Source organism: Haliotis rufescens, unplaced genomic scaffold (genome assembly GCF_023055435.1).
Source record: "Haliotis rufescens isolate VD_foot unplaced genomic scaffold, xgHalRufe1.0.p SCAF_52, whole genome shotgun sequence".
Taxonomy (NCBI): domain Eukaryota; kingdom Metazoa; phylum Mollusca; class Gastropoda; order Lepetellida; family Haliotidae; genus Haliotis; species Haliotis rufescens.
In genome coordinates this window covers 2,266,535-2,292,264 of record NW_025964246.1, presented here as the reverse complement: position 1 = coordinate 2,292,264, position 25,730 = coordinate 2,266,535, and the positions used below count along the sequence as shown (strand labels likewise).

At 39.7% G+C, this 25,730-nt stretch overlaps 1 protein-coding gene across 1 annotated transcript; it reads right to left on the bottom strand.

The window, feature by feature from the left end:
* Positions 1-4,048: 4,048 nt before the first annotated feature.
* On the bottom strand, positions 4,049-24,184 carry LOC124152139 (transmembrane protein 254-like). The gene is made up of 4 exons (XM_046524925.2): positions 24,047-24,184; positions 22,514-22,614; positions 5,223-5,282; positions 4,049-4,412 (listed from the first exon to the last, which is right to left on the bottom strand). The coding sequence occupies exons 1-4, from the start codon at positions 24,152-24,154 to the stop codon at positions 4,298-4,300; spliced, it is 384 nt and encodes a 127-aa protein (XP_046380881.2). The 5' UTR covers positions 24,155-24,184; the 3' UTR covers positions 4,049-4,297.
* Between the last annotated feature and the right edge of the window lie 1,546 nt (positions 24,185-25,730).

The following is a 25,730-nucleotide window of genomic DNA, read 5'->3' as shown; positions in this document are numbered from 1 at the left end:
CCAGATTTTCCACATATTGAACTTGGGTCTGTTGTCACATCCATGGGTTTTACCGAGGTGGTAAACATCGTCTCCGGTGTTGCTGTGGCCGTCCCTGATAACATCGAAATAACTGACACTGTTTCAAGTGAGATAAACCCATCTTTGTAGCTAGATACTCTTTTTTCCCCCCATTGAACCTAGTCCCACATTTCTCACAATGAACTAGAATTATTTGATTATCATTTTCGTCAAACATTTTTGACATTTTTTTCCCGAAGCATCTGTTGCTGGTCTTGTATAATTCTGGTGATATTTTCCTCATCACATCCCCGCGTTCACTGCGTGGGTCCGATCTCACACTCATGCATGCTCTTATCATCTGTTTGCCAATTACAATGTCGGGGATGACAAGTTGAAACTGGCAGGAAAGTCCCAAGGCTGAACGTGGTCTCGGACACAAACAATTCAGCTGCCTTTCAATAGCCCTGTCATCCCTGCTCTGTACACATGTAAAATTACTTGTAAGATAATGTAATAAATGAAATATGACAGAATATGTCTCTTGTGCTTTATGAGTGGGTATGATATTACACCGCTTTTTGCAATATCACGGCAGGCGACACCAGAAATGGGCTTCACACACTGTACATCATGTGGAATCGAACCTAGACCTTCGGCGTGACGGGTGAACGCTTTAACGGCTTAGCTACCTCATCTTTGAGCTTTGTGATATTCCAGAGTGGAAGTAAAGGAAGGATGTTGTTTGTCGTCACACTCACCAATATTCCAGCTGCATGACATCATGATCCAGACAACTGTTTGGTTGTTTGTTTGTTGTTTAACGCCGCACTCAGCAATATTCCAGCTATGTGACGGCGGTCTGTAAATAATCGAGTCTGGACCAGACAATCCAGTGATTGACATCATGAGCATCGATAAAGGAATTGGGATACAATGACATGCATCAACAAAGTCAATGCCTGGCCACCCAATCCCGTTAGTTGCCTTTTACGACAAGCATAGTTGCCTTTTACGACCAGCATGGGTTGCTGAAGACCTGTTCTCTACCCGAATCTTCACGGATCGAGATCCTTGAGACCAGAACGCAAGTGACAGATTGAAATTCTGTATTGAAGTGGTACAGAAATGAAACAGAAGGGTTTGAGAGAGCAGACATCTGTTTGGATGTTGGACCAACACATTCGTCACACAGATTGGGTGGTCAAAGGCTGCTCATGGTTAACCTAAAGTGACCTAGCTGTGGAAGTGTTGTCAGATATTCACGCAAAGTAATAAAAGTTGCGATTTTAATGAGATTGTAACATTGAACACCACTCGAACAAGAATCATTATTTATTCATAACTTTATGTAACATAATACAAGATATAAAATATACATCATGCATCCATTTACTCATTAACAAACCACTCTTACGCATCATTATGCAACTCGACCTGGAATCTACATACAGTGAGTGAGTGAGTCAAGTTTTTACGCCACTTTTAGCAATATTCCAGCAATAACACGGCGAGGGACACCAGAAATGGGCTTCACACATTGTACCCATGTGGGAAATCAAACCCAGGCCTCGGCGTGACAAGCGCTGCTTTAAAGGGCAAAGAAAATCAACATAGCAACTACCAGACTTTATTACTTCAGGGCATACTAAATCACAAATGTTTGACCCAAATCAAATTTGAAAAACAGAAATAGATTAAAACAGACGATTAAAATACGACATGCAAATTCATCCCCCAAACGATAAATTCCTCCATGTTGGGGAATCCCCCTACTGGCGGTAATTTAGGTTTCCCGGTGTTTGACGGCACAATTTCAACACTTATGACAATCGGGCCAACGCCCAGTCTGCCTGCTTCTAACTGGTTTGTGATGCACATCTTTTTTTCTGTAGCGCTTCCCTTTGGTTACCGTGTCCACAACTTATGTTACCTTGGTAACAACACTGAAGATGCTTCTAGATGTTTACTCAGGGGATTAATCCCTGACAGGCATTTATTGTGTGTTCGGCCCAAACAGGATGTTTGTAAAAAACTCTAACCGATCTTTAATTTAATTATTCACAATGTCGAGATCTAAGGTCCTTTCACACATTCAACAATGCATGCAACGTTGTTATATTTGTAGGATTAACAAAAATAGCAGAAACAGTATATGTATAACCGTTTAGAATCACAAGATGGATAAACGCGGCAAACGTAACGGCCAGTTGTCACCGCTGCTCCAGTAGTTTCAAGCCACTTTCCCAAATAGGTTGGTTTTGGAAGCCCGATTACGGAGCCTGTGATTTCAGCACTTTCACTTGGACATTTAAATACTTTCTACAATTATTATGAATTGTTCTCTCTCGGAAATTGACTAAATGTATCTAGGTAAAATGATATATGAAGATTAAAAATTAAAAAATTGCAATGATTTTTTTACTTAACATGCCCTTTAACCAGGCTATGCAACCGCCCCCTACATACAATAACACATGAAGTCAGTGATTGAATATTGTTTTATGCCACTCATCATACCATAACACGTTGGCAGACACCAAGGGTTTCCCTAATCAGTGTTTAAAACAAGTATTTGTCACAGAGTGACGAAATATCCCCCGCCTGTACACCATACTACCAAATATGAAGACAATCCAGCGATTAGTTCTTGAGATATTGTGGCAACACCGTTTTCCAACTCCAAAAACAGATTTGCCTGCTGTGACCTTGAAAATGGGGTCAAGGTCACCAAATCTGACAGGTGTATGCGGTGTCTGTATATACACTATAGTTCCAAATATGAAGACAATCCAGCGATTAGTTCTTGAGATATCGCGGCAACACCGTTTTCTAACTCCAAAAGCAGATTTGCCTGCTGTGACCTTGACAATGGGGTCAAGGTCACCAAAACCGACTGGTGTCTGCGGTGTCTGTATATACACCATAGTTCCAAATATGAAGACAATCCAGTGTTTAGTTCTTGAGATATCGCGGCAACACCGTTTTCCAACTCCAAAAGCAGATTTGCCTGCTGTGACCTTTAAAATGGGATCAAGGTCACCAAAACCGACTGGTGTCTGCGGAGTCTGTATATACACCATAGTTCCAAATATGAAGACAATCCAGTGTTTAGTTCTTGAGATATCGCGGCAACACCGTTTTCCAACTCTAAAAGCAGATTTGTCTGCTGTGACCTTGAAAATGGGATCAAGGTCACCAAAACCGACTGGTGTCTGCGGAGTCTGTATATACACCATAGTTCCAAATATGAAGACAATCCAGTGTTTAGTTCTTGAGATATCGCGGCAACACCGTTTTCCAACTCCAAAAGCAGATTTGCCTGCTGTGACCTTGAAAATTGGGTCAAGGTCTCCAAAACCGACTGGTGTCTGCGGAGTCTGTATATACACCATAGTTCCAAATATGAAGACAATCCAGTGTTTAGTTCTTGAGATAACGCGGCAACAAACAGGTGGGACGTACGTACGGACGGACGTACGGACGGTCGTGAATACTATATCCCCCGCTTCGCGCTTTCGCGCGGCGGGGGATAATAACATGGAAGACCTCACGAGCTCCCCTTTTGTCCAGACCTGTGAAGATCCGGGGTAGAATAGGTCTTCAGCAACCCATGCTTGCCATAAAAGGCAACTATGCATGTCGTAAGAGGCGACTGACGGTATCTGGTGGTCAGGCTTGCCAACTTGGTTAATGCGCAACTCGATGCTCATGATGTCAATCACTGGCTTGTCTGGTCCATACTGGATTATTTACAGTCTGCCATCATATAGCTGGAACATTGCTGATCACGGCATTAATCAACAAACAAACAAAGTATGATCAAATGCAACTGTTTTTTCTTATGACAAAATTGATTAAAGGAACATACAGTAAACTACTGTTATAACGAACTAACGGATATAACGAACTAACTTTTTAGTCCCGATTATATGCTGTAGTTATGTGTATATATGCTTATAACGAATGGCGGTTATAACAAACTAAAATTAGTAGTCCCTTTGAGTTCGTTATAACCGTAGTTTACTGTATAATATATACATAATATATATATATATATATAATTTTCAGGGCAGGGCAGGGCAGGGCAGGGCAGGGCAGGGCAGGGCAGGGCAGGGCAGGGCAGGTCCAGAAGCCCCATTGCCCTTACTTGTCTGGACCCTTAATCACTTGAATTTCCACCTCAACTCCAATGATCATGATCATATATTTCTTTGAGCTTCAACATTGGAATTAAAAGCACACACATACATACCAAGGTAATATGTACAATAAAACAAGTTTTTTATATAATGAGCTAAGAGAGTTTTTTGTATGGAGAGTATGGTTTTAGTCTTATAAGAGAAGCAAATCCGAATATCAGTGTCTGCAGCGTCCACTTGACTGAGGCCCCCATGCTGAGCTGCTTGTCTCTGAAACATACAATGTCCACTTGTTAGGGTGAGTGAGTGAGTTTGGTTTAATGCTGTTTGAACAGTATTCGGACACAGGGGACCCACTCTACCCCAGCATCCCCATACAGAGGCAAGCCTCGGGTACTAGGGACGGAATCCACTGCCATAGAGGCCATATTGAAAATCAGATTTAAAAAACCTGAATTAATTTATGTGTCATCATTGTTGGAAAGTTTCCACTTCAATAGTCCACTGGTTTCTGCAAACGACACCTAATACCCAAGAAATACAAGAATTCTGACACTCATTTCATAAAATCAGTATGACACACATGCTTGCATTGTAAAGTCTATTTATGATCCAAAACTGGCTCCCACAGGAGATATCCTAAGATTATCTACACTGTAGATATCGCTGCAATGAAATTACATCACAATGGTTTGCAGAACATTGTGACGTCACTGGTTACCATGACGTCACAATCAAATGACATCACTAATGGCTCTGCTACTGAAGCTGTTTGCAGTACTTTTTACACTGAAGACACTGCTAATTACTGTCTACAAATGGAAAAAGTTGAAAGAATGATGTTGGATGATAAATAAAATCTCACCTCGTGTCTTTTGATATCAAATATATCAACACTCGTTGATAAAAGTGGCAAAAATCCTCGGCAAGCCTCGGAATTTTTCCACTTTTATCAACTCATGTTGATATATTTGATATCAAAAGACACGAGGGTGAGATTCTTTATGTATCAACCAAAACTGGCTTCCACAGAAGATAGTGCTCTGGTGAGCTCAAGCACTTTGTTGCCGGAGTACTCACATGCACAGCTTCTCTGCATACGCCGCCTCCAGACAGTGCACCACCATTGTCATCACCGTCCTGGGAACATACGTCAATGAGTGAGTCGGGTTTAACGCCGCTTTTAACAGTATTCCAGTTATATCACGGCATGTCAGCTTAATGTGGGAGGAAAGCCCGAAGTGATGCAGGTCTCAGACGTTTACCACTTCGGTGAAACCCACGAGCACGGGTATGGTGCTGACAAACCTAGAAACATAATCGGGGCGAACCGGGATTCGAACCCACAATCATAGGTTTGTGGCGTGCCCAAGGGACGCAACTCTGCACAGCCCCCTGGGAACATACGACCAATACAGAAAATACAATATATCCAGGCATATCTGCTGTCTTGTAGATGAAGGTTGGGCCCTGAATTGTTATAGTAAGGTCAGATCAGTCAGAAGATGGACAAACAGACCATCACACAAGTCAGGTGAGCTAAAAAATGGTGACTGTGAGCCTTATGCTTCCCAGCATTCCCAGTTGTGCTTATTTCAATCATGAAAAATCAGTGAATTTAATTAATCAATTGCCATTTTTGGCAATACATCACTTAAACATGTTAAACTGAACTCAAACCAAAGGAACCGTGAATATCCGGGGTAGTAGTATAGGTAATGATGGTTCTGGACCACTTCCACTGGAGCCAGATTTATATACCTATACTGCTACTACAGGGGGGATTTTTTATGCCAAAATGATTATGCGATTCAACGATAGTCATGAGATTCAGCTAAATTAACTCCAGCTCACCACCACCTGGAGTCTATGATACAAATTTTTATAGGTAATGATGGTTCTGGACCACTTCCACTGGAGCCGGATTCATATACCTATACTGCTACTACAGGGGGGATTTTTTATGCCAAAATGATTATGCGATTTAACGATAGTCATGAGATGAAGTTAAATTGGCTCCAGCTCACCAATACCTGGGACCAATCATTGCTTTAGATGAGTCTAAATGGTAATAAAAATATTCTTTATTATTTTTATCGATAAAGCGATATTCAACATTTTTATTAAGTTCTTCGTTCATTTTACTAGGAGACCAGACTATATAACTACACTCTTTTTGTAAATTGATAAGAAACAATTGATAACCGTATTTGGTTGGTTTGACATCACTGATATAATAAAAACCTTGTGGTAATTCTCTCCATTTAATAGCTTTCTCCATTATTATATATTTATGTAAGCATTTGTCTAAATGTGATCTAACGATAGTAAGCAATCTATTTTTAATCTCCAACCAGTTCTTTGGTTTTGGCACGGAATAACTGACTCGCTTGTTGCCTCCCCTGTTCTATGATCTTTTTTTTCTCGTCTTCGCTAATACCACTGGTCTTATGAGATTTTGATCGAATCTCCTGCTTCATTTCATTGTATTTGGTGAGTTCCGACAGCACTAAACGAAACTCATCCTCGGATATCTTACAATCGGCCATTGCTGTCGAAATATGATCCTCAATGCTGTTCAACTTTGCTTCAGCGAGTATCCGAATACTATCGTGTTTTAATGCTTTCTTTTGTAACCTACGAGAAATGAATTTTATCGCTATTCCTGCCAGTCCCGAGACTCCAGCGGTTATTTCCATGCCGAGCACGATAGGCGCGGCGATTATAGTTGATAGTAAACCGATACCCGCTACACCGAGTCCCATGCCAGATACTACAAGAGCGGTGTCAACTCCGTCCAGAGCATTCACGGCTCTGCGATACTTTTTATACAATCCAAGTCTCAACTCCCTATCCTTCTCTATTCGATGTTTTATGTCGCTTATTTGATGTAATCGAAATCCATCAACAGTTTCCATCTTTTCAAATGCTTCATGGAGCGCTGGATATAAACTCATAGTGTATATTACGATCATATAATAGTCTTTAATTGGTCTTGCTTAAATGTTTTGAGACTATACATCAACCTTATCAAATGTATATTATACGGCAAGAATATCTTAGAAAGAGAAATACTGTCACTTTTAATAATTTGGACCCCCTCGAGGGTTGCAACGGGTGATGCTCCGATATGAACAATACTGCAACGTCGACGCTCGTGTTTCTTGAGCCATTTAATCAATAGACCTGGTAATATTTCGAAGACATCTTCCGGTGCATCTCCGAACAAGACTTCAATAATAAGCGTGGAAATATTAGGTATTGCACTCAAGTTATCTTTAATATCTTCGAATTCAGTAACCAAATTTAAAGTAATATTTTTTAAGGTCGGACGACTATATAACATATGACCTGGGTTTTCTGGCAGGGGGGTAACTAACACACTTTTTCGTTTTGACGGGATATAAGCCGCGAGTACGATGCCACTATTCATTATCTTAGTTAAATTATGTCCCTTACCCATCATCACATAAGGTGGGGTAATGACGATATTCAGTTGCCACTCAATGTTTGCTTCGACCATAGTCCATTTATTCTCGTCGTTGCGAATAATATTGTACGAAGTGTTTTTAATTAGTCTACTAACGTCGACATCGCTTAAATCTTCTAGATTACCCGTGAATGTGACTTCTTTCCTCTTGTATACATTATCGTGTAAGTGTAAAGCGTATAACTTACCATTGTAACCGGGTTTATCAAATCCTTCTGTGTCTCCGAGATCGGAAAGCGCAATTGTATTACATTGTCTGAGCGTTCCAGGGCCTGATGCATCAACCATTATTTTTAATATGGAGTGTTACACTTAAGTATCCTATATGTACAGGTTGATGTTTTACATCTAATACAGAAATTTTGAGGTCTGAAATAATACCACGCTTCAATTTTTTATATTGTAATGATGAGAAAGATTCCGTTCTGCCACTATTATATTTTTCATTTTTCACTGGAACAGATCTGAGCAGAGTTGAAGGACTTTCTAGTTGAATATTATTTGTCGTACTGATTTGATCAAGATGGATACACAACTCTTTATAGGGAACTAAATCGGACAATGTCTCTCCATCAAATGTTGCCTTGAATATTGCTAAAATTCCGCGTGTAAATCCAAGTGTAGCTGATAAGTTCCCTACAATCCGTACACCTTTTTCACCAGTGTCGAATTTCAACATTCCATTCGACTCATTTTGTGTTAGACTAATTCCATTAGGCTTAAAAATTTCATCATTGAGTGAGCATACGCTGTAATACCCATCAGGTATAATAATGAATTTTTCAATAATATTTTGTTCATCTAATATCCATATCTTATTATTACCCCTCGCAGCATTTATATTGGGCCAACGTGGGTAATACGTTACATCGCATAGAGCGACTTCGAGTTGTCCATCCGAGTTATCGATAGTATGAAGCAGTTCAATAGACTGACCATTTGTTATTCCCGGGAGTGTGACATACATATTAAATATACAATGATACTATATCATAACTTAAATATGGCATCAACCATTATTTTTAATATGGAGTGTTACACTTAAGTATCCTATATGTACAGGTTGGTGTTTTACATCTAATACAGAAATTTTAAGGTCTGAAATAATACCACGCTTTAATTTTTTATATTGTAATAACGAGAAAGATTCCCTTCTACGGCTATTGTATTTTTCATTTTTCACTGGGACAGATCTGAGCAGAGTTGAAGGACTTTCTAGTAGAATATTATCCGTCGTGCTTATTTGATCAAGATGGATGCACAACTCCTTATAGGGAACTAAATCGGGCAGAACTAATCGGGCACTATTTTTTTGGGTAGTAATACTACTAACCGTGCAAATCCAAATGTAACTGCTAAGTCCTCGTAAAAAGTTACTTTTTTTTCTCCATGTTCGAATTTCAACATCCCATTAGATTCATTTTGTGTGAGACTAGCTCCATTAGGTTTAAAAAATTCATACATTTCACATGTATTATCAGATTAGACGTATACTTAAAGAAATTAATGCTCCATTACCGCAGGATCGAGCGTGGAATTCCACAAATAATAATTATGATAGGTCCGTGTATGAGCGTATTTGTCAGGAATTTAATGTTTCTACGAGTAAAGATTGGCGTATTAAAGAAGCAAACCATGGTCTAGGTGTTCCTGACACAGAGGAAAATAAATCTGTCCAAGAAGAAAGCGATTATGTATATAAAACACTTAATAAACGTCCAGTTAATTTTGGAAAGTTGTATAGCACCAGCAAACTTTACGCAAGAATATATGATCATTGGCATAAAACCGGTCATTGGTATAAAGGCTGGGAACTTTATAGTAACGATTGGAGAGGGGATATTATGAGTTTTAAGAGTGGGTCTATTTATATTGTTAAAAAATTTGTACAACTGAACGATGACGCTTGGAATGAATTTCTTAATGATAAAACGGAAAATAATTTTACTAACCCAGGATTTGTAAGAGTTAATGAATCGATAAGAACTTATGTGTGGGCAATTCTCGGTGCACAATCGCAAACACGAACGTCCATTATCGGTACTGGGACGGCGTTCGATGCGCAAAAACAGTTTGTCTCAAACGTGGAGGACGCCATTAATTCACCAGTTGACATACCATCGTCTATAAAGCGTTTTCAAGATGCATTACAGTACGCTCAATCCAAAGTGGACTACGTTTATGCGCCGGGACTATACATGTCTCCGAGTAATATGGAACTTAAGATCGGTCAAGTGATAGGTTATAATAATAAAATTGTTATCGCTACCGATCAACAAAAACCAGGTATAAATTCAGATATTAACGTCGAATTAATAACGCAAACGATCACGGGCGAAAAGGGAATAGTCAAGCCACAAACACCAACTATCACAAAAACATCTTTTAATGCACAACCATCTACTAACGCACAAGTGCCACCGCATATTGAGGCTAAAAATCAACAACATATCGATGAAAAAACAGCGCTTGTAGTGGGTGGAGTCTCAGTTGGTTTACTCATGATTTGGTGGTTAAATAGTTCTTAGCGAACTGATTTGGATAAATAGTTCTTAGCGAATACGTACAACAGCCCTGCGATTGCTACGATCAGCCCCCACAAGTTTTGACTAAGCCAAGTGGTGGTCTTAGCTAATAAATTCAATAGCCAGGAAACAATACTCCCTATTATACCGGGAAGTGCAGCCGCGGCTTTCTCAGCGAGCTTTCCCAGTGCTGAACCTAATGCTTTTAAATGCTTTTTTATCCACTCTTTTATCCCGTTTTTATCATTAGGCGGTGTACTACCACCTGTACTGCCACCTGTTAACGAGAGAGTCAAAGTCGATATAATAAATCCCAACGCGGTTAAAATACTGGCAATTGTTATTCCCTGTTCTCTGAACAATGTTTTAATTTTATCGGCCAGTGTAGTGTCATCGTTGAGGACTTGATCGATAGTTTCTCGAATACGACTGATTTGCGAACGAAGTGCCTTTCTATTACTGGAAGCTGCTTCGAGGCGGGCCGATCTTTCGTCTTCTAAGTTACGCAATCTTTCCGCTACGCTGCGTCTACTGAACTCATCGCCCGCCTGTTCGAGTTTTGTTTTCTCGTAAGCTATATGCTTGTCGATTTCGGATATCTTGGCCGTATTATTCATGAGTTCTCCCCGCATTGTTCGCATTGCCTTGTCAAGACCTTGTAATTCCCTAATACTAAACTCCGATACCTGTAACATTGAATTATCGTAATAGGTATCTAAGATTTCTCCGAGTCCGTCCGAGGCCACCTTCGAGGAAGCTTCCAAATCATCTGTATTACCGAGTTCATCATGCACGGTTCGAAGAACCTTAGAAGTCTTCGCGGAAAGCCGCGAGTAGTCTACAAAACCTAATTTATCACGAACAAACACGGTGCCGTGTTTACCGGCTATAGTAGACAAGGCTAGGGGCTTACGAGTACAAGAATTCATAAGATCAATATCCGGAGAGTCACGCAGTCGCAATATTCCTTTACTATCTATCGTAAACTTTGAATAGTCACGGCCTATTGGGTTAACATAATTTTTATCTTCTTTTAAGGCATCGTAATAATCATTGACGGACGATTGTAAAAGTTCATCGTTAAGACTACTAAACCTGGTTTCATCAGTACCCTCTTCGGTTCGATTCGGATCATCAAAGGTACTTAGATCAAAGTCATTAATATCAAAATCAGTCATTTTTATATTAAACATAGGGTACATGTTTTCAATATAACAATGTCTTCGCAATACGGACGCAAGTTAAACCCACAACGTAGACTTCGAGATCCATTAGGGGTCAAAGCAATTCGTCAGTCTGTAACTATAACTAATAACCCTAGTACCATCGATCAGAATCAAACGCTTCTGGTTCGCTTTCCTAATCTCGGCGCACACGATGTGTTAGTTCCGGGAACTGTCCGACTAGCATTTACGATTAGTTTGACTTCTGCCGACGTTAACAGGGAGCCCGTTCAGAACATAGGTCGTGCTATCGTTAAGAAAATCGCCATTAAAATTAGCGGTAATGAGGTTTTGAGTATCGACGATAGCGATGTATACTATTGCTACATGGATCTCTGGAGAACGGATAAAGAGCGGGAAAACTTACAGTACCAAGGTATTTGTAATAAGAACACATTGAGACTGCGCGTAGGTGCTGAAAATGGTGTTGATACCAACGAAAAAGATAAGGCCGTTGCCGACGCATTAGGTAACAGATTCTATATTCCCCTAGACTTTGAATTACTAGATTCCCAGATGCCCTTTTATCAAGCATCCCTAGGTGATAGGTTAGAATACGAACTCACTTTTAACGACCACGGCAGAGTAATCAGAGCTGCTGAAGATGCTAGCTATTCCATTGACAATATCTCGCTGGAGTACGATATGATAACAGATCACGAATTAGCCAGACAAATTTGTAACCAGTATACCGGAAGTTAAGCCATTTTGTACGATCGCGTGCTGCGACATCGAAAGATCACGAGGGACAGAAAAGATACGATGTGGAATATCAATCTAAACGTTCCCACGAGGTCGTTGAAGGGTATTTTAATGTTGTTCGAGGACCCCTCCGATGCGTTTAAAAGAAATACCGAGAAGTTCTACAATCCCAAGATTACAAAAGTAGAATTGACTATCGAAGGCGTTCCTAATCAACTATATAGCCAAGGAATGCTAGCGTATCACCAGTGGGATGAGATTAAAAAACTTCCTTCTATAAAACGTTCTCCGGAAGTTAACGCGGTCGTGAAAGATCTGTCCCTAGGGAGTGTATCAATGGGTGAATACCTCACCACGAAGTACGCGCTATGGCTCGACATGCGAACAACAGACGATGACCAATTACACGGCAGTGGGAGGAGAATAGAAAATGCTAGCGAGGGTGCCACCATACAGATAACGAAGCTTCAGGAATCGGCTGGTAAATTAAACATATATTTGTACGTGATTATGGATGCGCAACTTAATATACAGAATGGGAGATTCGTGCAAGCAATCTATTGATAATCTTTTACCTAAACATCCGCACTGCGCTATCATATGTGGTCAAACGGGCTGCGGAAAAACAGCTTTTATTCTAGATATTTTACAAAGTCATTATCGGGACGTTTTCCATCATATTCTTATTCTGTGTCCGACTATAAGCGTTAATAAAACCTACCTATCGAGAGATTGGGTAATGAATGACGACAGGGTACACAGAGTTGATCTGGGCGATCGTTTACAAGACTGTCTCCGAGTATGTCATGAAAAAACAAAGGAGAATCGACCCTTTTCGTAATAGACGACTGCAGCGCTAGTAAAGAACTAACAAAAAAGAAAGATATGCTTTCGTATTTAGCATTCTCCGGTCGGCATACTCAACATAGCGTTTCGGTACTTACTCAAAAATACAACTCTGTCCTGAAAGATCTCAGAGAGCAGACCAAATGGGTAGCACTGTTTCATTGCAAAGATCGAGATTCATTCGAGGAATGTTTACGCGAAAATGATGTCATTTATACCAAGGGTGAACGAGATAAAGTCAGAAAACAGTTAGCGGCAACGAAGCACTGTAAACTCGTATTAAAAACCGATCAACCAGCTGCTTATGCAATTGCTTAGCAAATCATAGCAAAAATGTAGCAAATATAGCAAAATTATAGCAAAGATGAAGCAATATGTAGCAAATTGAACATTAGCGGCTAATATTACATAAAATGTGGTTCGAAATCCTCATTCTTTCACAACAGTTCGTTATTACGGGATGTATTGGATATGCCATATTATATTATGTTAGACGTAAATATCTCCTTAGGTATTACATTATGGAATGCGACGAACTCATCGAACAAATGCTCAAAGAATCTGAGCCTGATCAAAAAACACATCAACATGTAGATAAACATAGAGAAAGACTCGCGGCTTTGGTAGCCGGTGGAAAATGTTCTCAATATTTGGGGGAAAATTATACCATCGAAAAAATTGATAACATGACCGACGAAGAAATTAAAAAACTGTACGCGCGTTACGAGTCTAGACTGGGAGCTACCATGACTAAAACGATAGGGTTGTCTATATTACAACTATACACAGTCGTAGCTAGTACGTTTCTCCCTATCCCGGCAGAACATCGCATGTATTTATGCGAATCTCTCGAGAAAGACCCATTCATCGAACACGCTATAAACTCAGTGAGCTGTGAGTTTTATCATAGATTCGGAATGTTCTTAGCTCCGTTCACCACAGCTTTAATAACGGCTAGGTATTGTCAATTTAAACATACGTGCCCACTTAATAATATAAAGAACGAAGTTCAAATAAATAATGGAGACTCAACACGTGACACCACAACAGATTGTGAACGAAACTGCACAACAGATTGTGGAAACGCAACAACAAGTGAACGAGGAACAACAGATTGTGGAACAACGAGTGAATGAGGAACCACCAGTGAATGAGAAAATACAAAAACAACCCAGAGTGACAAAGAATCCTTTGAAAATAGCGGCAGGAAGAAAGGGAGGACTGGCGCGCAAAGCGAAATTAATAAATAATTCAAATATTAATCCGATTAAAACATGGACACTAGTAGGAGTTGCTGGTATAGCGGCTGTATGGTTCTTTTATAAGACCGGAGAAGAGAAAACGTCACCCCCGCCGCAACAACAAGTTCAATTAGAGGTTAGCCCGCATATAATGCTATAAGAAGCATGACTACTCCAGTTACAGACGGTAAAATGTTGGTAAACGCGACGTATCATTCAGCGGTGGTCACCGGCTTGGCCATTGGCTATGCACGTATGGCTAAAATGATTACTAAAGCCACACCTCCCAAGCTAGATTTTAATGGATTTGATATAGGTATGATGATTCTGGATATTGGATTAGCAATGGCAACGAAGGATATGCTCATCAAACAAGGACTTATCCCGGAAGACATAACGAAGTAATTAAACATTTGAATATTTATATTCATATAAAGATTTGAATATATTATATTCATATAAATATGGCAACAATTGCGATGATGGTCGGTGGAGCTGTTGTTAATGCTCTAGCTTTTTCGGGGAGTAATTATTTATTTTCCAGTATGAGGGAATCAAACGCTAAAGAAGTTGAACAGGAGCGTAAACGACATAACGAAGCTTTAGAACAATACCAAGCAGCCCAGTTACAATATACACAGCGGAGAATGAAGAGATTAGACTTTATTCATGAAAAACTGATTAAGGAAGGACATTCAATTCAAACGTTTAAGGATGTTGAATCTGCCATGCACGAATACTTCCTCGTTTATGGGAAAAAACTCGACCCACTCGATACCAACAATAAGTCAGTTTTATACACCGTCAGAGGAACAAAAGAACTGAGAGGTCGCATTTGTTATTATGGGGTTATCTGCTCTATTGATTTTCAGCTATTCAATAGTGTAGATGTGATTTACCTTTTAGACAAATGATATGATATGTGTATAACCATGAATCTATGCAAATATACACTCATGGGGAAATCGATTCAATGTCAGAAGCCATCGGTGGGTATTTACTGTGGCACTCACGCTTATAACATCAGAAAGGGTTTTAAAAATTACATTTGTTCTGTATGTGGGATTGGAGTCAAATGTAGTTACAGTTTATGTAAGAGTCACGGTGCTGATAAGGTCAGGAAGCAGATTATTTATGCTAGGAAGAGAGATTACATCAATGAGAGGAATAGGTTGGGGAGAATACGTATTTATATATGAAAAACAACCATTTAGACAAATGAATCATTTTGTATATACCATTCAACCACAATGGTTTTTGTCAGAGAGTTGAAGGCTATGGCAAAGCAAAGTGGCCTACGTGGATATTCTCGTATGAGAAAAGCTGAATTGATTACCTTACTCGGTTTGGAATACAACAAACCCCAGACTGTTAGAGAACTCAAAGTTCGAGCGAGAAACAGTGGGCTGAGAGGTTATTCTCGAATGAGAAGAGCTGAATTGATCGCTTTACTAGATAATAATGATGTTCAACCTAATGATGATAATGATATTCAACATAATGATGATGATAATGATGTTGAGAATAAACAACAAGAATTAATATTTGTACCCACATCCGCCGGCGTTGGTAAATATCTAAGAGGTTGGAAGATGGATATTAATTCCAACATGGATGTTAACGATATTAAGCCCATCATATCGAGTAAAATTAACGAGGAATTAGATGATTTACATAGTATAAAATACCAGCTGACGATTAAAATGTTATTGAGTAAAAGTAACACAGACGATAGCGTCGAATATACCGAACCATATTTCCGAAGCAATCAAGAAGTTATAACCGAATCCGATGCTATAAACACATCATTAGATACATCAATTCAGAGAATACAGGAAACTTTAGAACGCTGGACTAATAGAGGTTCGGGTTGGGGTGTGGATAAAATCGATAGTTTATATTTAGATATAGCAAACTATATGCCCTTCAAAGGTGGATCTTATATAGATTTACCCCTGTATTATAAGAAGAAAAAAGCCATAATTAACGTAAAAAATAAATCCGATGACTGTTTAAGAATGATGATAAGATCTGCATTGTTCCCCGTAGACAAGCATCCGGATAGACCTTCTAGCTATCCCCAAAACGATGGACTCAACTTCGATGGTATAGACGAACCTACACCAATATCACAAATTGATAAGGTGGAAAAGCAAAATAATTAAGCTATAAATGTTTTCGGACATTCTAAAGGAATTGTTGTACACAGGATTTGCTCCGCTCCGGAACATATTCCCAGAATCAATTCATTTCTGATCGAAAAAGATGGTAAATATCATTATACGTGGATAAAGAGTTTAAACAGGCTATTATACGATCAAACAAAACATGCTAGAAAGAAATATTTCTGTGAAAGATGCCTACATGGGTACAGCAGACAAGATCTATTAGAAGCGCATAAAGAAGACTGTAGAGGTGTTGGACAGACCGCTATCAGGATCAATATGCCTAAAGAGGGAAAAAATATATCAAAATTTGAACATTATTGTAATCAAATACCAGTACCGTACGTAATTTACGCCGACTTCAAAGCTCTTATCAAACCCATAGAAAATACCAACCATAATAATCAAGATAGTAGTTTTACGTACAAAACTCAAGAACATATTCCTTGTGGGTTTGGATATATAGTTGTAAGGTATGATGGGAAAACAAACCCGCCCGTGATTTACAGAGGTCCCGATGCAGCGGGAAAGTTCCTAGAATATCTACAAAATGAAGAGAGAATAATCAGGGAAAAATTATCGTGTAAGAAACCCATGCGTATGACGAGGGATGATTGGAGGGCCCATAAGAAGTCAACGAGTTGTCACGTTTGTAATAAACCCCTGGAGGGGGATTCCGTAAGAGATCATTGTAACGTCACGGGTAATTATCGGGGAGCCGCTCATAACGAGTGTAACTTGAAACTAAAAATGAATTCTCAAACAATACCCATCCCCGTTGTGTTTCATAACCTTAGGGGATACGATTCACATCTCATTATGCATGCTATCTCAAAGACCGACGGCGGTTTAACGTGCATTCCTAACAATATGGAAAAATACATATCGTTCTCGTTGACTAAACCTATACATTATAGGGACAAGGATGGGAAATCTAGAATAAAGCAAAGTAATGGGTTTAGATTCATTGACTCCGTACAGTTTCTGTTATCTTCCCTGGACAATTTAGCCAATGCGAACAATCCCGATGACTTCGCGATAACAAATAAATATCCCGATAAGGTAACTCATCATTTGTTGCTGAGAAAAGGTGTATATCCTTACGAATATATGGATGATTGGTCTAGATTCGAAGAAACTGAATTACCACCCCTCGAATCATTCTATAGTAACTTAACGGAATCTAGAATAACAGATGCCGATTATGAACACGCTCTGACGGTCTGGGATAAATTAGGTTGTAAGAATTTAGGCGATTATCACGATCTGTACTTAAAAACCGATGTACTGTTACTCGCCGATATATTCGAGATATTTAGAAAGACATGTTTAAAACAATACGGCTTGGACCCGGCATGGTACTATTCCAGTCCCGGACTATTGTGGGATGCATTGTTGAAGAAGACCGGTGTAGAACTAAAACTACTCACAGATTACGATATGCTCTTGTTTATTGAGAAAGGATTAAGAGGTGGTATATCGATGGCAGCGAAAAGGTATTCTAAGGCTAATAATAAATTAGTGGAAGGATAAGATCCGAGTAAACCCGACACTCACATATTATATCTCGACGCTAACAATTTGTACGGATGGGCTATGAGTCAACCTTTACCCACGGGTGGTTTTGAATGGGTCGATGATATCCATAATATTCATAATAATGATGTGAATAAAGGGTACATAGTAGAAGTTGACTTGGAATATCCAAGTTCGTTACATAAAGACCATAACAGTTATCCGCTAGCTCCCAAAAGATTAATGGTTAATAAAGATTGGATGTCGGAATATCAACGCTCCTTGATGGGTAATAGTAGGTTAGCTAACGTAGAAAAACTCGTACCAAATTTGATGGATAAGACAAAATATATAGTTCACTACAGAAATCTCGAGTTGTATCTATCGTTAGGTATGAAACTTAAGAAAATACACAGAGTTCTAAAGTTCGATCAAAGCCCTTGGATGGAGCCCTATATAAGGTTGAACACAGATTTAAGGAAGATAGCCACCAGCGATTTCGAAAAGAATCTGTATAAGCTCATGAATAACTCAGTATTTGGTAAAACTATGGAGAATCTAAGGAAGCGTGTTGATGTTAAATTAGTCAGATCTAATGAGGAAGAAAGACTTAGGAAACTTATAGCCAGTCCGGCTTTTAACAGAAGCAAGATATTCGATAACGACTTAGCCGCGTTGCATATGCAGAAAAGTAATATAAAATTCAACAGACCGGTGTACGTCGATATGAGTATTCTCGACTTGTCATAACACTTAATGTATGACTTTTATTACAACGAACTTAAGAAGCAATACGGCGATAGATGCGAGGTGTTATATACCGACACAGATTCTTTGTTGATGGAAATACAAACCGAGGATGTGTATAAAGATATGGCAGAAAAAATAGATATGTACGACACGAGCGATTATCCTAAAGATAATCCACTCCACAGCGTAGTAAATAAAAAGGTGTTAGGTAAGATGAAGGATGAATGTGCTGGGACCCCTATAGCGGAGTATGTCGGATTAAGACCTAAGATGTAGTCTATAAAGAAGTCCGATAATGGAGAGATAAGAAAAGCTAAGGGCGTTAAGAAGTATGTTGTAAAAAAGCATATCAAACACGAACAGTATAAAGAATCATTATTCAACGGTAGAACGTTCAAACACGAGATGAACTCTTTAAGAAGTTACAATCATAGGATATATGGATTAAGAATGAACAAGACATCATTATCCCCCTTAGATACAAAGAGATGGATTGATAATGATGGTGTAACTACCTATGCTTATGGTTATGGTGGTAATACCGTACCGTCAGGAACTATGAACAACTCCTCTCATACAAATGCCCTACCCGGTCCATCTTGAAGATAATAAAGAATAGGCTCTCCTTCTTTCGTAACCAATCGACTAATGTTATACGTCTTAAGGGACCATATGGGGTCGGTTGCATGACGTAGGCCTCCTTCGAGTTCACCTGCCTGGTATAAATATCTTACCCTTACTCTATCCGGAAGTTTTCGTTCTTTGCCTCTCCTCGGTGCTGAAGATTCGGAAGTCACGGATTTCATTTTAATAGCATCGGATGGTTTCTTCCCTATTAATCTCGTTACTTCATTATTCAGCGCTGATACAACGGCTGATAATCGTGTCACCCATTCGGTTGATCTCAATCGCTCGGATTTCATTTCGATCATATACTGATAGCCAAATAAACATTCCGCTAATGTCCTGTTAAATCTTTCGACGATAGCTTGACTGCGGTGGGCCTCTCTTTCACCACGGACGATTTCGACATCGTGCTTTGTTAACAGTTTAGTTACCGATCCCATAAACTCGCGACCGGGATCTACTTGAAATAGCTTAGGCCATTTTAGCCGTCCGCATTTATATATGCGACTCAGTGCATTAGCTACCTCTGTTGATTCTTTCGATGTTAATGGCTCAGCCTCTTTGTATCGACTAGCCACATCCACTACTGTTAAAGCGTATTTATACGTTTTGCGTTTTACCTTATCATGGGGAAGAAACAAGAGGTCAGCCTGATAAACTTCATTCGTCGTAAAAATATCAAACTTCTTCCTCGGTATATAACGCGGTGCCGGTAAATATATTTGCCAGATCGCTTGTTTCTTTAACCAATCCTTGGCCACATCTTTAGATACCTTAGCCACGGTGGCTAATTTTTTTATTGCTCCTATACCTTTCCAATATCCTCGTGGGCTATAGTAAATTTTATCCATTATTAATTAATATTGATGTTTCGTTTACTACAACTCATGACTATCATTGAATCGCATCATCATTTACACATAAAAAATCCCCCCTGTAGTAGCAGTATAGGTATATGAATCCGGCTCCAGTGGAAGTGGTCCAGAACCATCATTACCTATAAAAATTTGTATCATAGACTCCAGGTGGTGGTGAGCTGGAGTTAATTTAGCTGAATCTCATGACTATCGTTGAATCGCATAATCATTTTGGCATAAAAAATCCCCCCTGTAGTAGCAGTATAGGTATATAAATCTGGCTCCAGTGGAAGTGGTCCAGAACCATCATTACCTATACTACTGGGGTAGAATAGGCCTTCAGCAACCCATGCTTGTCGTAAAAGGCAATCGTGACAATGCTTGTTGTAAAAGGCGACTAACGGGATCGGGTGGTCAGGTTCATTGACTTGGTTGATGCATGTCATCGTATCCAAATTGCGTGGATCGATGTTCGTGACGTCAATCATTGGACTGCCTGGTCCAGACTCGATTATTTACAGACCGCCATCATATAGCTAGAATATTGCTGAGTGCGGCGTTAACAACAAACAAAATCAAACAAACAAATCCAAGCATTCCCAGTTGTGCTTATTTCAATCATGAAAAAACAGTGAAATATTATTTAAGTGCCATTTTGAGCAATATATCACTTAAACTGGACTCAAACCAAAGCTATGGGAATAACTCCAGGATATCAATCATACCAGAATGGAGAAATAATCCCCTGGCAAATCAATGAGGTAATATGAAGCAAACAGTTTGCTGTGATCTGTGGCTAATAAATATAGAACTCATACTACTATGTTACATAAAAGTTTCTTATTCTAGTTGTATTTGTAGAACATTGTTAATCCCAAACTTAAGCATGAAATGAATATAAGGCCTTATATTAGGACCCAGCATTTAATATTATGAGACTAAAAAAACATATCTGAAAAAAATCCCCCTGTAATGATTTTCCTTTTCATTGCTAATAAGTTTGTTAGTTTGTTGGTTTGTTGGTTTGTTGCTTAACGCCTCAGTCAGCAATATTCCTGCTGTATGACGGGGGTCTGTAAACAATTATTTCTCCATTCTGGTATGGAGTTATTCCCATAGCTTTGGTTTGAGTCCAGTTTAAGTAATATATTGCTAAAAATGGCAATTAGATCAAATGGTTTTTTCATGATTGAAATAAGCACAATTGAGAATGCTTGGATTTGTTTGTTTGTTTGTTTGTTTGTTTGTTTGTTGTTTAACGCCACACTCTGCAATATTCCAGCTATATGACGGCGGTCTGTAAATAATCGAGTCTGGACCAGACAATCCAGTGATTGACGTCATGAGCATCAATCCATGCAATTGGGATACAATGACATGTATCAACCAAATCAGCGAGCCTGACCACCCAATCCCGTTGGTTGCCTCTTTTGACAAGCATAGTCACCTTTTACGGCAAGCATGGATTGCCGAAGACCCATTCTACCCCGAATCTTCACGGGTCTATTGCTAATAAGACAAAAAGCATTTGGACATTCTTACTCTATTTCATTGTCAGAATTACTGGTTAACATGATAAAAACATTCATGTGCACACACCATTTATTGATCAGAAAAAATATTTATGACACACAAGTTTCATGCTGTCTTCTCACATTAAAAAATAATTGTAACTTGTTTATTTTACAGCAAATTGAATCATGGGTGCCAAATTCATGCCATTTTCAAGACATTTTATCCACAATTCAAATTTAAGGCAGTTTCAAGGCTGAACTACCAAATTCATTGCCTGCTCAAACCTTGTGTTAGCCGAGGTGTTTTGGGGGATTTTATTATTTGTTGTTCAATGCAGTACTCAGTCTGATAAATAATCGTGTCTGGACCAGTGGATCAGACAATCCAGTGATTAATATTGTGAGCATCTATCTACGCAATTGGTTGGTTGGTTGGTTTGTTGTTTAACGCCGCACTCAGCAATGTTCCAGCTATATGACGGCGGTCTGTAAATAATCGAGTCTGGACCAGACAATCCAGTGATTAATATCATGAGCATCGATCCAAGTCAGCGAGCCTGACCACCCGATCCCGTTAGTCGCCTTTTACGACAAGCATAGTCACCTTTTACAACAAGCATGGGTTGCTGAAGACCTATTCTACCCCCGAATCTTCACGGGTCATCTACCCAATTGGGTACAATGACATGCATCAACCATGTCAGCGAGCCTGACCACCCAATTCTGTCAGTTGCTTCCTACAACAAGCATGCATTGCGGAAAACCAATTCTAACACGGAACTTCACAGGGGGAATTCACAATGAAGAGGTCTTTGAAGAAAACATATCTAGAGGGTATCTATAGTTTGCAATAGAACAGTTATTTTCAATGATGTGGCACGGATCTATATTGAAGAATGCCTAAATGACAACTCACAGACTCAGACACACAACAGGGTAGTTTTTGCCGAGATGTCTGGCAAAGTCTCCAAGAGGCCCGAGGAACAACGGTATCCTATCTGGGGAAAACGTGGAGATCTGCAAAAGAATTAAGTTATGTGAACATGGTTTAACCTGAAACTATCTGTGAGTCTTCAAACTCCAAGGAAAAATAACAAATCTTTAACTTTTAACATGTTGGGTTCCCACATCAATTTTTGTCAGGTTTGGGATAACCACGGATTTGAGAATATATGTCAATCGAAGTATATGTCAATCGGAGTATATCTCACATATATCCCAGTTGGCATATAACATAACCTAATCTGCGTTATTTCAGTTGAGAAACATATCTTGAGTATTATCATCAGAGCATCTGCCTAACGATCCTTACCTTGTCATTCATAATAATAATTAATAAAAGGGACAAAATGCTTTCCATATTTTTAAGAAATCTCTGCCAAAAGAAGAGTCAATTTAGATTATATCATGAGCATGTGTTTATGAATCACTATCAAATAGTGATGATATTATTAGGTGTTTGCGAAATGGCAGGAAAACATTTACCTTAAAATAAAACTACACATTCAAGTATTATAGTGATTACTTCAACGTCTGAAAAATGAGTACTTTGGAAAATATCCTAACTTTCTCATGCGCAATCGTGGTTATCTCTGATCTGTTCACTCAAAATTTCAAACAATGGTATTCATCATTGGCCAATATTGGTTTACCTGGACCAGACCCAATTCAATTTGTTTGTTTGTTGTTTAAAGCCGCACTCAGCAATATTCCAGCTATGTTGATGGTGGTCTGTAACTAATCGAGTCTGTACCAGGCAATCCAGTGATTGGCATCATGAGCATCGATCAACGCAGGTCAGAGAGCCTGACCACCCGATCCCTTTAGTTGCCTCTCAGGACAATCATAGTCGCCTTTTATAGAAAGCACAGGTTGTTGAAGACCTATTCTACCCTGGGTCTTCACAGGTGACTCAATTCAAGGCTGATGTGGATGGAATATTGCTGACGATGGCTTTTATAGTAAATAAATAGATAGTCACATAACAGAGAATATTTAGGATTTCAAACTATGTGCCTTCTAAAGGCAATTTGAAAAAAAAAATATTTTGCTCAAATTGGTCGGTCAAGAAAAGTCACCATAACATTAGTTAGTACCAGATTAACATGAATTGGGAAATTTGCAATTCAAATTTGACATTCTGCAGATTTGGGGCAGAACACCCTGGATGAGGTGTGTTTCTATAGCTTGGGTTAGGGACACACCAATGGACAGCTGATTGAAAGCAAGCGACCTGTAAATGCATTTCTGTCTAATGTACCGTTCTGGCCAAACTCCCTGAGTCCACCGAGTTATTTTGAACTTTGAGAGCTGGGCCTGGCAGCGCTACGTAATGTAATGGTGACACTCAGAATTACAACAGACATTTATGATTTCGTCCGCCGATCTCTTTGGAGATACACAGAAGAGTGGGATACAGACGCGATGGAGAGTGAGAAGAGAGCCATACCCCCAATAACCAGAGGCCGAAGAGTATTGCCACTACCCAAAACGGATGTGGAAATACAAAATAGTCTCTGTTAGCTGGTTTGGTGAGTTTCTTATCTGTCGCGGCCATGTTGTGGCGTTACACCCATGTGTGTAAGGGAGACAACTTTTGAGTTGTAAACTGATACATGCGACGGTAAAATCATCGCATACACATGCAATGAGCTACAGTATACGTTTATAACGAACACGCTTATAACGAACTGACGGATATAACGAAGTGTTTTTTGGCCCCGTCCATTTTCTGTTTATATGATGTGTATGTGCTTATAACGAACTACGGTTATTACGAACTAAATTTAGTGGTTCCTTATATTAGTTGTTCGTTATAACCGTAGTTTACTGTAAATGCATGTTTGTCTGTCTGTCTGTCTGTCTGTGTTGTTATTGTTGTGGCTGTTTTGTTGGGTTTTTTTAAATGTAGCGGGAAAGTCCGCGTTCTTGTAACGCAGGTCTAAGACGTTTTCGTCTTTGGAAAAACACGTGGTTATGACAACGCCGCACTCAGCAATATTCCAGCTATATGACGACGGTCTGTAAATAACCGAGTCTGGACGAGATTCTGGACCAATCAAGTGATCGGCATCATTTGCATCGGTCTCAGCAATATTGGGATACGATGACGTGCATCAACCAAGTCAGAGAGCCCGTCCTCCCAATCCCGTTTACGACTAGCATGGGGTGCTCAAAACCAATTCTAACCCGGATCTTAACGGGTGAATTGTGGCGGGATTATAACCAAAAAGGTTCCGTGTCAAAAATAGATGTATGTGACAGATGTATGTATACAGACACTAAACTTTTGCTGCATTTTTTTATTTTGGGATTAACTACAAATTCTGCCCAGATATGTCAACGGTAACGTTATTTTTCAGGGCATTACCCTTTGCCAGGCTCGAGGTCTGGCATCAACTGCATCATGGATACACATCGAACACGGCACTTGTTTAAATATCCTGCTGTTACATTAGATGAACACAGATCCCACTAGTGAGTGAGTGCAGATGTTTGACGCCGCAGTCAGTAGTATTCCAGCAACATCACACCCACCTGGAGATAATCAAGTCCGGTCCAGTGAGTGAGTGAGTGAATATTGCTTAACGCCGCATCAGCAATCTGGTCCAGTGACCGAGTGAGTGTGGTTTCAATCGCGGCTTCAAACAGTGTATCCCCTGGCGTGTGGAATCGTGATGTGAAATGGGGTTTGACGTCGCGTCCAAGATTATTGCACTTATATAGCGACGTGCATGCACGTGTATGTGTGTGTGGCTGCTTGTACTAGTCCGGACTTATGCCGATTTATAGTGCTAGCACACTGAGATATCATGCCGCAGTTTAACATGAATACCCCACTCAGACACAGTATACTGGCTCCGAGCCGACCAGTCCTTGTTTTAGCCCCTTAATGCCGAGCGCCAGACAGGGTAACAACAAGTACCATCTTTTAATGTCTTTTGGTATGACGCGGCTGGGGATCGAACCACGGACCTTCCGCTCTCCGGGCGGACGCTCTACCACTAGACCACGGAGGCGGTCGCGTATGGAATCGAATCGAGAACTTCGGCGTGACGAGAGGACGCTTCAACAGGCTACCCCAGCGTTCAACACCAGGAAGTGTAATACAATGAACTACGGTTATAACGAAC

Excerpts from the sequence above, each read along its gene's own strand:
- LOC124152139 (XM_046524925.2), bottom strand. The coding sequence starts at position 24,154 with ATGGCCGCGACAGATAAGAAACTCACCAAACCAGCTAACAGAGACTAT. Across the intron at positions 22,615-24,046 it reads TCGGCCTCTGGTTATTGGGG|ATCTCCACGTTTTCCCCAGA; the intron begins GTATGGCTCTCT and ends ATTCTTTTGCAG. Across the intron at positions 4,413-5,222 it reads TATGCAGAGAAGCTGTGCAT|AGACAAGCAGCTCAGCATGG; the intron begins GTGAGTACTCCG and ends TGTATGTTTCAG.